This window comes from Schistosoma haematobium, chromosome 3 (genome assembly GCF_000699445.3).
Source record: "Schistosoma haematobium chromosome 3, whole genome shotgun sequence".
Classification (NCBI taxonomy): Eukaryota; Metazoa; Platyhelminthes; class Trematoda; order Strigeidida; family Schistosomatidae; genus Schistosoma; species Schistosoma haematobium.
Window position 1 is genome coordinate 24,353,402 of NC_067198.1, and position 14,293 is coordinate 24,367,694.

The following is a 14,293-nucleotide window of genomic DNA, read 5'->3' on the forward strand; positions in this document are numbered from 1 at the left end:
AAGATTCCAAAGAAAGGAGATCTGAGCAAATGTAAAAAATACAGTGGCACTACTCTACTGTCAGTACCAGGGAAAGTCTTTAACAGAGTGTTGCTGAACCGGATGAAAGATGCAGTAGACGCCCAACTTCCAGATCAAAAAGCTGGATTCCGTAAGGATCGGTCGTGCACAGACCAAATTGCAACACTACGGATCATCGTCGAACAATCAATTGAGTGGAACTCAACACTGTACATCAACTTCATTGACTATGAGAAGGCATTTGACAGTGTGAATAGGAGGATTTTATGGAAACTTCTTCGACACTATGGTGTGAGTATCTGAAAAGATCGTCAACATCATACGGAACTCATACGACGGACTACTATGCAAAGTCGTGCATGGAGGACAGCTGACAGATGCACGCCAAGTAAGGACTGGAGTCAGACAAGGCTGTTTACTCTTTCACTCTTCCTCTTTCTTCCGGTGGTCGACTGCATTATGAAGACCTCAACATCTGAAGGAAAACACGGAATACGATGGACAGCTCAGAATCAATTAGACGATTTGGACTTCGCAGATGACCTAGCCCTCCTATCGCGTACACACGAACAAATGCAGATGAAGACAGCCAGTGTAGCAGCAGTCTCTGCATCAGTAGGCCTCAGTATACACAAGGGGAAAACCAAGGTCCTCAAATTCAAAGCGGAGAACAGCAATCCAATCACTCTTGATGGCGAAACTCTGGAAGATGTAGAGTCCTTCACATACCTAGGAAGCATCGTCGATGGACAAGGAGGTTCAAATGCAGACGTAAAGGCGAGGATTGGCAAAGCAAGGGTCGCATTCCTACAACTGAAGAACATATGGAACTCGAAACAACTTTCAACCAATATCAAGGTGAGAATCTTCGATACGAACATCAAAGCAGTCAGTTCTACTGTACGGAGCTGAAACTTGGAGAACTACAACAACCACCATCATCAAACATGTACAAGTATTTATAAATAGCTGTCTACGCAAGATACTCAACATCCATTGGACGGATACCATCAGCAACAGCCTTCTGTGGGAGAGAACAAACCAGCTTCCAGCTGAAGAAGAAATTAGGAAAAGACGATGGAAATGGATAGGAAATACATTACGCAAATCGTCAAATTGCATCACGAGGCAAGCCCTAACTTGGAATCCTGAAGGGAAGCGAAAAAGAGGAAGGCCAAAGAACACATTACGTCGGATAATAGAAGCAGGTATGAAAAAGATGAATTACAACTGGAAGGAGCTGGAAAGGATATATATATATATATATATATATATATATATATATATATATATATATATATATATATATAGTTATTATTGTAACCCAGTTATTTACACTCATCTATGTCATTTGTTTTCACTCTATCTCAATGTAAAAATTCTATCACATTTTTTGGTTTGTAAGCAGCTGACGAGAAACCTCGAAATAATATGAATTCATACTATTCTGCACCAATATTTGTTCTTGCTTTATTTAAATTCATAAAAGGAACCAATTGCATGAAACTCCTTTTACCCTGGCCAACTTTGACACCAACTAGTTAATAATCAATTTTATAATATGGTGGCATAAATTTGATCAATGCTCATTTTATGTCCCAAACTTATTATTATTATCTTTACCACTGTGATTATCATCTTTATCATTGTTATTGTTATTATCATTACACTTGATAACCTTTTTGAGGAATTTATTCAATATCCACCCCTAAATCTACTGTATCTGACCTAATTCATATTATCCTACATATTACTTAATTCCCGATTTTTATTTCATTATTTCCTCTCTCACCCCATGTTGACCATATTTATTCTGATCATTTATCGCACAATTTCATTTCACTTATAAACTGATTCAAGTTAGCAACTTCATATTAGTCAGCCCTAACATTAACGATCTGATTTGATAGCAAACAACAATTCTTAATTCACATATTACAATTTCCAAAGGATGTACTCTGCCTTAAATCTGGCCAATTTTATGGATTATTAATTTGGATTTATAATTGTAGAACCTGATGAGAAAATATTGAAAAGAATATTCTTCGTTCATACAGTTGTATTTTAATATAATGGGGATTTTTCAGTGATTAAAATTTATTATCCCTGATGACCTTGGAGGTTAGTTAGAACATACGATGCTGAAAAAAAGGACGATCTAATGATGTAAAAGAAGAAGGCTTAATTTGAGAAAAAATGTCAACGAATGAAACGTATTGAAATGTTATAAGATAAGTAAGGAAAGATACTTATTGTGCTACTATGAACGAAACCAAGACAAATGAGTGAGATAATTCTTCTTTTTGTCAAAAAGTAAGTAAGAAAAGGATAGATCATGCAAATATATTTCGTGAAAATCTCTTTACGTGTTAGTACTGAATCATAAAAAGACTGAACTTCTAAAGAGAGATCCAGAGTTGAATATTATCTTTGCCACTAAGTTTCACCATCTTTTAATAAATTAAAGTTGCTTTGAAAATAGATACATAATTTGTAACTAAGGTGTTTTGTGTAATGTTGAATAAATAAATAAATGAATATATATATATATATATATATATATATATATATATATATATATATATATATATAGAGAGAGAGAGAGAGGTTATTATTATTTTTCTGTTTAAACATACACACTAATGTCGTTCGCAAACTATTTGTCTGTTTGTGTTATGCTTTTTCGACTTCACCTAGATAACGTTTTCATGGTTAATAAAAACTTTTTCATCTACTCATGGTATCAGGTAAAGTAAAACACGAAGATACATTCCTAAATTTTATGTAAACAAAACGTTTACCAACATCTCTACTGCACATTATAATAGTTATGATTTTCATGCCTATTGATCAATTGATACATATTCATGTGTGTGGGAGTGCACACATATTTACTGTATGTAATTTTGCGACTACAGTAACATGAGTTTCCATTGTATTTCGCTTTATTGATTAATGAAAAAGAGAATAGATTGTTTTTAAAACTACCAAAGAATTTTTCAGGTCTAGAAATTGGATGATCATTGATTGAAATCGATCTTTCAAGCAAAAGTCAACTATAAATAATAAAAATCAGTATTGCGTATTTACTGTGAATATATATTTTTTCTCCATTTATTGAGAACTACTTTTCACAGAGAACCAAATTTCATACGAGTGAAAGTGTGATAACTGAGTTTAGAAAAGCAGTCAGTGACTCGTCCACTTGAGAAAAAAATTATATAACATACGGCATATTATTTATGAATAATTTATTTTGTTTTTTCAAATGTTGATTGAGTATAGTTTTAACAACTCACTGAGATTTCGTAATTGTTTAGTTCAAAACCGATCTCATAGTTGAGGAATTTCAAATTAACCTATGTAGTAGTGTACACATGATAAGTGAATAAAAAACCTACTTCTTTCCATAGCAGGATAGATCAACGACATTAAGGTGATTTTTCGGCGACAATGAATTAGTTTATATCACTCAAACGCATATGATGATGAAACATAAACAACAGTCTAGTATTAACGAAAACGACAAAGTACTGGACAGCTTCTTCCACATAGTATCGGATCATTCAACAATCAACTTACAAGAAGTCAAATATTTTGAAGAGTTTACCAAATAAAAGCGAAACGGTCGTCGATTGCTCCCTAGTTTTTAATTATGAACCATATGGTACCAATAATAAATATATTTTTTGTCATGTCTCAATGAGTAGAAAATTGTATTTCTGACGTTTCGTGACTTAATTTAAGCGACTTCTTCAGATTGAAAAAATAAACGAAATAAATTAAAAGTTCAAATAGTACAAACTGATTCGACTTGTGTTAATTTATTTCGGTTGTTCATACACTCTGAAGAAGTGGCTTACATTAAGTCACGAAACGTCAGAAATACTTATTGGGATATACCAAAAAATATATTTATTATTTACTTTCTACTCAATGCTCAATTTATTTGGGACTAATAAGTCCAACCTCAGCGTTGTTAAATACGATATCAGTCTATCATGAGAATTAATATCTTTTTGAGATGATTCAATCCATATTTGTAGGATAGTGGAGTGGTTGATGTGCATGAACTAATGGTTCGATCACCAAACGGTCAAGTGTTGATCAATCCTGCACATCACAACATCAGCTTTCACAATCTCGTCAAATCATCCTTTTTATGAGATCACTCAAATCTAAATAACTGCATCTCAAACGGTTTAATAATACCAAGAAGTAAACGAACAACTTACAAAGTATTTCAACCAATCAAACTAGATCAACATCATATGGACAAGATGTTTGGAATTTGTGTGAAAACTGATCTTGGGATACTCATTCTGTGTATTTATTTCATATCAGCTAACTACTGATATAACAGAAACTAGGATATTAAAAATAAATTTCTACAGTATCCCTAAAACAAATTTGAAATGTTTTTAAAAATAATACAGTAGTTAACTATTTCTGATATGATGGGAAGAAAAGTCAAAATTCGATTGATCTACTGATAATGAGTTTTGTTCAACCGTACTTCCGTTATGATTCAATGTAATGATTACTCAATGTAGTATTTGCTTCGTTTTCTCGTATGATATCTTATTCTGTATAACATACAATATTTGTGTATTCAATTGACATGAACCATGCTCAGCATATGATTTGTCATAACTGAGTATTTTTTATATATGTGATTTCATTCTAATTATTAATCAAAGTATGTGTACAATCAATATATAAATGAGTGTATTAACGACTAGGATCGTCAATGTCGTGTCTTGAGAGTTAATAAATTTTTACTTATACTAGTCTTTGTGTTCTTACTTTCGCATCATGGGAATAGAAGAGGTCCCCCGTTCCGAGTATAAGTGATAAGCGCTTCTGACACAACAACCGGCGACGACTAAGTATAACAAGAAGCATTCAAACAATATGATTTATCAATTTCAAAGTGTACTAGTTACATAATGTAGAGTATTGTTGTGGCTTAGTTACAGAGTATTATAAACAATAAAATACATTATTTTATAACACTATTTTTTCAAGGTTATAGGAGAAATGAACTAAACATGATAATTCTTACAAATCATTAACTTTACTAGTACAATAAACGAATAATAATATGCAACTAGTGTCAAATGATGAAGTTTATTTGATATTTGCCATTATGTTGGTTTTTGCCACTAGTAATATAAAAACTTGTAAACCAAATCGCTTTACTCCACTTACAAATTAATACATCAAAAGAGAATGGGTGAATTTCAATCATTTTTGTAAGTATAGGAACCAGATCTTTCACAAGAGACCCGCTTACATAATAAAACGGTTATTTTATAACAAAAAAAACAATACTATTTCCAACAACTACGTTATTCTAGTAGTATTGGTAAATATAAAAACCGTGAAATCATGTTAATATGTTAAATCAAGAGATACTTCCGAGTACTTAACAAATATAACCGTATGAGATAAGATAATGTTTAATATGTATCGCCTAACGACCTGAAAACAGGTAGGTACGGTGAAAACGAATGATAGTCGTTACAAAATAAACAATATTGTTAACCATGTTTACAGCTAAACCACTTGGCCAAAACAAAGTTGGATTTACTCTAATCAAAGTGATAAACATCTTCAAAATACTTGATTTATAGCTTTTGCTCATAATAAAGTTTTCGTTTATGTAACATTCTGAAATAAGAAACCACTTTTATTTTTTGTAATACATATCTCACCTTGTCATACATCCTCTATACCATGCTTGAATAACTCTAGCTGCATTACGACGTGCTCTTTCAATCAATCCATTATCACGTCGTCTCCATGCTCGTTGAATAGTTCTAGCAGCACATAACTCTTTAATTGTACGAAGCGATTCCAAATTCACAGCTAACTGATTTCGTAGAAATAATTTAGTTTTACCAAATTCATAGTCAACACATTTTTGTATAGGTGTTCGATTTCCAAAAGGAATATTGATATTCATTAATATCCAAGCTGTTGATTCACGAGTATCTACTATATTCTTTAATTGTTTACGTTTTTCATAATTCAGTAAAAATGAATAACTAAAGCATCAGGAAAAATTCCATGGAAAAAAAATTAAGAAAACAACGCAGATTAACAAGTAACTATTTAAAAAAACAGTAATAGTTATTAATTAACAATTAAAAACATCCATTATGGTTGATAAATAATTTAATTACTGATAAGACCATATTTTACTGAACAAAGAAACTAGCTAAATATGTAAACAGTTTTTCATACATATTTCCACTGTTGACTATTGTCTTTAAAAAGATATTCATTTGAATTTCTAGAGGATATAATTTTGAAAATATGAGAAACATGTTTCATTTGTATTCAATTGACGATTGAGACTATTTAGTTAGCTAAGAAGAAATCTATCATGATAGTTTTTGTTTTAAAATATGGGTACGATTAAAAACTTTAACGCATTTATACTATTTACCCAATTTCTAATTGTACAATAAATAACACGTCAATTTGATTGTAAAACTGACAAAAAACTTAAACATAGATTTCATCAAATCTAAACATTAATCTTTGATCACATAAAACGCAGGGTCAGGCACTAGTCCGTAGCATTCTGAGTTGCTAGTTGGAGTAATAAGTAGTTAGTTACTGGCAACACATGCTACAGATACATATACTGATGTCGTTTCTCACTCTCATAAATCAAGTTACTATAGCGATTTGAGATCTTATTCCTTACTTAAGCGATACCTATTTGACGACTCTATATTACACTACTTATACTTCGGTGTATGATTATATACTTGCAATACACAAACGTCCCACACGAGAACGAAAAGGGCGTCCATTGCTTCTAGGTTTTCAGTGGTGATCTTAGATCAAAACATGATTTCAATGAAATTCAACAATCTCCGCCACCTCAAACTGACAGGAAAAGTTTCTTTGACAGGCCATATTTCATAGCTACAGGAAAACTCAGTGGATTTTCTTAGCAGTGTAATCACCATCTGAGAGGTGAACAAAATAGAGCTCACATCATAAGCGGCACAAGCAACCGAAATGATCCTTTTGTTGATCGCCCTACCATACATAAAAGGCATATTAGAAACCGCAACGAGACTGCTGAAAACCTTCGGGATAAGTGTGGCACACAAACCGACAAAATCACTACAATCAATCCTATGCAAACCAAAGGATGAAATAACAAAGGAAGACAAATCAAACATCATCTACAAAATAAATCGTGCCAACTGCGAAAAACACTACATCGGACAAAGCGGACGCCCCCTTCACCTTCGTCTACATGAACATCAATTAGCAGTCAAACGCCATGATATTTCCTCACTTATATCAATGCACGTGGACAACTGCCAACACTCATTCAGTTGGAAATATGTGGAAATCTTAGACAGAGAAAATTCCAAAAACACCAGAAAATTTTTAAAAGCCTGGTACTCCGGTCAATCACCAATCAACAAGCATACTGAAATCGACCCAATTTATCAACAAATGAGGAAAATTATGCACAAACATAGGAGCAAAAATCAAAACAATAGGAGACACAACCAAAACAAGGAAGTAAACAATGACAAATTTAAGGTCAATAAGAACCAATCAACATCGAGTTGTACAGAACAAGCTGTGAAACGCATATAGAGAAATTCGAACACTTCACTTCTATCTGAATTTTGTGCTGATGGTGTCGTTCAGAAGAACGATGAAAGCTCCACGACCAAACCAGCCAGCTCAGAGAACAAAAACTTCATCAAAATCACCCACCTGAGCTATAAAATCTCCACCATCCCAACCAAAATGACCCACAAAAGGACAATTCGCGAAATATACGTTTTAGTTAAAACGTTCAACTAATTATTATTCCATGATAGCGAAAAAGGAAGTAATGTTTCACTGATCAGGGGAATTTAAATGAGTTGTTAGTGTTGTATAAATGCTATTGTTTTGTTTTACGGTGCGATGCGGTCTGGTTTGCTTGTATATAAAAAACATGTCTGAAATATGTTATTCATACAGTGGAGGTTGAGTTTAAGTTCTGGACTCAACAGGCAGGGCTAGTCTAGAAGTTACTATTTTGAGGACCAGTAAGGATCCAGAGTAGACGTAAGGCTGCTGGTGCCGGTTGACATGTTATTCTGATAAACAATCTTGTCACGTGATAATCGACAAGTGCGCAAGACATAAGTTGGCAATGTGAAACAGTATGAGGTAAAATACATGACGTAATATGATCATTATTTCTGTAGATGCCAAACTAAACACAAACCCAGTGTGCAAAAATTAATTATACGTTTATTATATGAACCCAAACTGTAGAATAATAAAATCCTGAGAAGTATAAAACGTTAAGAATCGAGATACAGTTACATGTCATGTTCGTGACATACGTACCGCTCGATAAAATATTCATAACTGATACGGACAGGAAAACCAGATTTTCTTATTCGAACAGTTTCTAGTAAACCACCGTAACGTAATTGATCCATAACAACAGCATCATCAAATACCATTGGCTCTTTTTTCATATTCGGTTTAATACAACGTACAAAACTTGGCTTATTCCTTAATATAATTATTTGATTAAAAGGTAAAAGGGGAATAAGTAAACAATGGATGAACGAACAAACAACAAATAAATATAAAACTGTCTTTAATTATGAATGGACAGTTTTCATATATTCATATGTATGCTTACAATCCGTTCTGTACGAAAACATGTATCAGCAACAGAAATAGTAAAAACATAAAAAATATCTTATTGTCTCAGGGGATATAGAAAACTATCCGTTTTTTCCTTTCTATTCATTCGGCGATAATTTTTAAATCACAGTCATCCAAGTCACATAATTTTGAAATGAAACACAGGAATTTTCCGTATTCACATAGTATATGACTTTCATCACTTTAGAAGCTGAATGGCTTCTAAATGTAAATTAACTGTAGTCTATAAGCAATTAAATAAAAAAGAATATATGTAGTTTTTTTAAAAAATATTATTTAGTTTCCTATTGTAGATTCACCAAATCAATCAAACAGTTACACAATTCTCTGTTGCTAACACCAATCAATTTTGAGATTTGGTGAAATATTTTCAAAGTAGTTTTAGATAATCGAATAAATAGCAGATAGTCAGCAAAAAATTAATGAAAATAATTCATGAAAAACAAAAGACAGTTTATGCCCATTTTACCAACACCATACATAATAAACGTTATTATATTTCTAAATTAACTATTATGGTTTTCAGTATCTTTTAATGCTATTAAAAAATAAAAATATTTTATTAGTCAATTAACATAAAACAACTACAACTGATCTGATTCCTGGCTTTTAATTTGGTTAATAAAATGTCTGGAGCATTTGATATCTGGTCTTATTTTCATAATGTGTGATAGACCCATTTTTGGGGAAAAAAAGCAAAAATCTTAAAATTAAAATAATATTAAAATATAACTTTGTCGCTACAAGAAAACTGAACACCGATACTTACATTCTCATTTTCTCCATTAACTGTTGCAGTGAATTATTCATTGTTGTTAAAACTAAAGAGGTTTTCAATTTTGGACCTGTACCACTGACACCAGTGCGTTGAGCTTGAACATTACGAAACATAGTCGCTACTGCAGAATTTTTACTTTTAGTTAATAAAGCAAGCAGTTCACCACGAATTTTCTCACGATTTTTATCAACAAATCCATTTACCTACAATAAATTTGTAGATTTATATTTATTGATTTATGATTTCTTTTTAATTTATATTTTTTAGTAATTAAGTACTGTTAGTAACAATAAGTACAGTAGTTTTAGATATTCGATATATTATTAAACAGTAGAGATAAAACTTATCGATAGAATTGAGTTTGAAGACAACTTGTTATGTAGAATCATATTCAAAGACTCTTGGTATTTTAAGTTTTCACTGGTTTTTCTTTTAAGAAATACCTGGAACATTTATTCTCCTGCTACTTTTAGTAAATGTCAACTAAATAAAGGAAGTTCTACAACTAAATTTTTTCACTTCGTGGTTTAAATAAACATACACTAATAGAAAATGATCCAAAAACTATCGATTACTAAACAATTTTTAAGTTTCATATCAAAATTTTCAAATAACCTAAAATCTCTTATGCAATAAAGCATAGACATAACGGACTCTAAGACCATCATACAATTCAAGAGGACTGAATCAATGAATCGAATTATGCTTGCCATTTTGAAGTATAACATATTGATCAAGTAACTCATTAACTGGAACTGATTCGTGAATCAAATCTTTGAAATAGTCACAGTATTACAAATATATGGAAGTTCACAAATATAAATATTTACCGGACAGTTAGCAGGGTAAAAATGGATTAAATTAAGGGAAGTTAAAAACCCCATTGTACAACCAGTCAAATTTCGGTTTAAATTAATAGTTAGTTGATGAGATTATAAAACGAAAACTGATGAAATTCTATTGTAAGCCGTTTTTATAAACACATTTTCCTGAACATGATTACTTATTTAAAGTAGCTTCTAGTGATATATAGATCTCGACATGTAAATATCAAGCGAATCTGACTTGTATTTAAACGAAAAAACAGGACATTTTGATAATCAACTGATCAATGAAGGAATTTGCCACAATAGTCATTTTATTCTTACTCACATCATAAACAATTTCACCAGCGAAATGTGCAATAGTAAACGAATTATTTCCTTGTATCTTATTCATTTTAAAATTTGGATGATTCTTATGATGATATTGACATTGTCGTAGAAACGACTTATCTGTCCCCTTTAATAAAAAAGTAGAAAATAGAAATTTTTGAACTTCAGTTGAATTGCTATGCAATAAGAATATCATAAATTAATTTAACAGATAATTAACAGTTTCAATTTCATAAATTCCTTGGTTCCAAACAATATGTGTATCAGAAGGATTTATATTCATGCTATCACATACCACTGTATGCGTAAGCAAAAATACTGTAGAGAGTATATTTGTATTGATGCCCACAGATTTTTACATAAGTACTCAAATGACAAAATGGAACTAGTTTTCTAAAAAACAATAGCATGAAAATCAAAAATGTCCACTTACTTGAAGCATTTTGAACACATGAGAAATTCAACTATAAAAAAACCTTATTTAGCTTTCTTGTTGATAACTCCGTATCCAAGGGACTTAAACAGGAACAACTGTGTGTTTATGAGATATGTCGCAGTTACTAACCATTATTGTATACGAATTATAAAGCTCTACATTATCATGAAAACGTTTGTACATTTTTTTAGAACAATACAATAATTACCTGCTGGATGTATTTGTTTTAAATTTGATTTTCAATAGATATATTTTTGCGTTCGTTTTCGTCTTAACTTCACCCTTAATTTACTTAAACGGAAGGACTTTTTTATATTAACCTAATTTTTCAATGCTTAATCACTATATGATATCGTTTGGAGAACAAAAATGTATTGGAAAGTTCATTATTATTGAATATAAGTGAATTATTTCTTTCAGAATCGAACACATGTAGAATACTTTGATTATTAAAGCACAACAAACTGAATCTCACAGAAATCTAAGAAAAAAATAAGTGAAATGGATTTTGTAATAAATACACTTACATCATAATACAAATCCAATGACCAAGATTAAAGAGTTCTTAAAATTACTTTCAGCTTTTGATTCTTTGAAACATTTAGTAAATATTACTAAATAGCTTATCATTAAATTATTTCAGTTATGAATTAAAAAGAATAATCTGTTATTAGGTAACAACTAATGCCATGCTTTTTAGCCTTCATAGCTGGTAATACAAACTGTAAGGATCCTAGATAAAATTCTAGTCATTATCGACAATTATATGCTAGAAAGATGGTTTGGTAGTTAAAACAATCAACTTTGGATCCCAGGTCCAGCCACGTCCCATATTCGTCTTTTTCGGTACCCTGACAGTACCACCACCATATATGAAAACTTCAAAATATGAATCTAGTTCACCAACCAATACCAAGTTATTAATTTGCAATCACCAAATACAGGAAATAACATTGATTGTCTTCCGATAGCAGTTTAGGTAAAATATAAAGGAGAATCATCCATAATGATTTTGTAGTGGCTGGTACTATGTCAAGCTAGCATAGATTATTCTAGCTTCTGGACATAGCAATTTATTTATTCTTCTCAGGTCATATTTTCACGTCACTACTTATTCGCTTATTAATCCTGTTTTTTATATGATCGTGTGTATGTTAGTTGATTACCCTATTCATCACGTGTCTGTAATTTATTTTCTATTCTTTTCCCTGATTGTCTGTTCAGACCAACGAGTGTATGAAACATACGTATTCAAAATTCATTCTCGTATTTGACTTATTTTAATTCCGTTATCCACTTGAGCGATTTAAATCCATGATTATATCCAATGGTAGCCGGGATGTATATTTCGATAGCAATCATACATACGATTTAATCGGAGTCAGATAAAGGGCCACTAAAATGTATGCTCGTTTCCAAATAAACTTTAATCACAACAGAATTCAATATCAAACAACTAATGCTGTGACTACTATTATTATACAATTTATAGGTTTCAAAACTGTTTATGTTCCATTCATAGAAATCGTAACGATTATATATTCGATAATGACATATTCTGAGATAAATAGATATTTATTATTTAAATCGCTTCATCATGATTTCTAAATGTTTTTATTCATTTTTAATTCACTACATTAAATAGCAACAAATCCCATTTCATTATGCCATTAAAATAAATAAATTTTATTTCAATTATGCAGAATTTTAGTGCATAGAAAACTGTGATACGCGAGTACTTCAAAAAAAAGACAAATCTTTTGTTTAATCAGTTGGTTAGGAAAATTGAAGATTGTGAAGATTTCAACTAGTAATTTAGTAAATGATTGTATACTTCGTGGACTTACTGTGACTAAACTGGCTTCATCATTGCATAAATGCATTATTCCATTCGGTTTACCAGCTATTAAATCAATAATGGGTTGGTTATCCGGGAACTGAACATATTGCCAACTAATATTTTCTGCTCGATATTCTTCTTGTTCCAATTCAAATATGTTATGATTGAAAAATTGTTGTAAATTTTCATTTGTGTAATTGATACAAAACTGTTCTAGTGAATTAGTTGGAAGATTCTACAAAATAATCATAATGGAATAAGAAGATTCTGGTTCAGAATAACTCAATTCATTTTAGTAGTGAGAAATAACAATCAATGAAGAAGCATCATTGTTGTCATTATTATTATTAACAACTGCAACATGATTTTACTTCGTTGTCCGTTAGTATGTTTTATTAGGTGATTTTTTCGTCTTTCATTGTTATTTAGAAATTTAAACAAGAAAAGTAATACAAAATTATTACTTTGAGAACGCTTAGTTTTACTGTTTGTTGAAGCATCAAAGCTCGTATTCTAAAATCCCATTCATGAAAGTTAGTAGTAGCTAGTTGACCACAATACCCAAATTTGAACTAACAGTTTTATTCCAGAGTTAAAATCTCATCCACAAATTAAAAGTGGAACTTAAAGTTAGAAAGATGAACCAGTAACAATCTACCTGCCACATTTTTTTATTTCAGAGTATAAGACATCAGGTTGTGAAACCAAATTTAGCGATATATTATTATATTTTATGTAATACAGAGATATAGTCACTTGGCAATTTGTTCAGATGTCTAGTCAACTAGGGTTAGAAACGTTTAAGAAATAAAACATACGATTAATTTGAACAATGTTATATTTCTATTTAAAAGTCGAAAGGTCAAGAACTATCATTTCGAAAGGATTACATTATTAAACTCTTTCAACATCAGTCTAACTTTTGTTCATGAATCAAGAAAGTTTAATAACTATTAAATCGGAACGAAGGTAAACACCAAAGGATAACTGTATGATAATATATGGAGAGTGTACCTCATCATTTTTTGATTTACATGAATTTCCAATAGGTATAGATATTTTGATGATTATTTTTTGAAAAATAAATGGCTCAATCCAATTTTCATAAATACATCTACAACTTTGAAATTAACTCAAGGATTAATTCTTATAATTCACTCTAGTAACATAAATTGATAATTTTCGACAAAAACATCTAACGTTAATCCGGATATATTTGAATGATTGTGAGGTTTCTAGACGTCATCAAAATGATGTACTAATTAGGACAAAAGTAACAGGTTTGATAAACGAGACAAAGATATTGTTAATTATTTCTGTTTGATTATTTACAAACAGTTAATTTTAAC

At 31.0% G+C, this 14,293-nt stretch overlaps 1 protein-coding gene across 1 annotated transcript in view; it reads right to left on the minus strand.

The window, feature by feature from the left end:
• MYO10_3 (Unconventional myosin-X) overlaps nucleotides 1-14,293 on the minus strand; it is a 99,781-nt gene that overhangs the window by 69,489 nt on the left and 15,999 nt on the right. Inside the window, exons 13-17 of the mRNA XM_051213370.1 lie at nucleotides 12,952-13,179; nucleotides 10,667-10,795; nucleotides 9,506-9,717; nucleotides 8,407-8,577; nucleotides 5,739-6,071 (exon numbers count right to left, since the gene is read on the minus strand). Of these exons, the coding sequence (XP_051069344.1) occupies nucleotides 5,739-6,071; nucleotides 8,407-8,577; nucleotides 9,506-9,717; nucleotides 10,667-10,795; nucleotides 12,952-13,179 (1,073 nt within the window). The remainder of the gene's footprint in view (nucleotides 1-5,738; nucleotides 6,072-8,406; nucleotides 8,578-9,505; nucleotides 9,718-10,666; nucleotides 10,796-12,951; nucleotides 13,180-14,293) is intronic.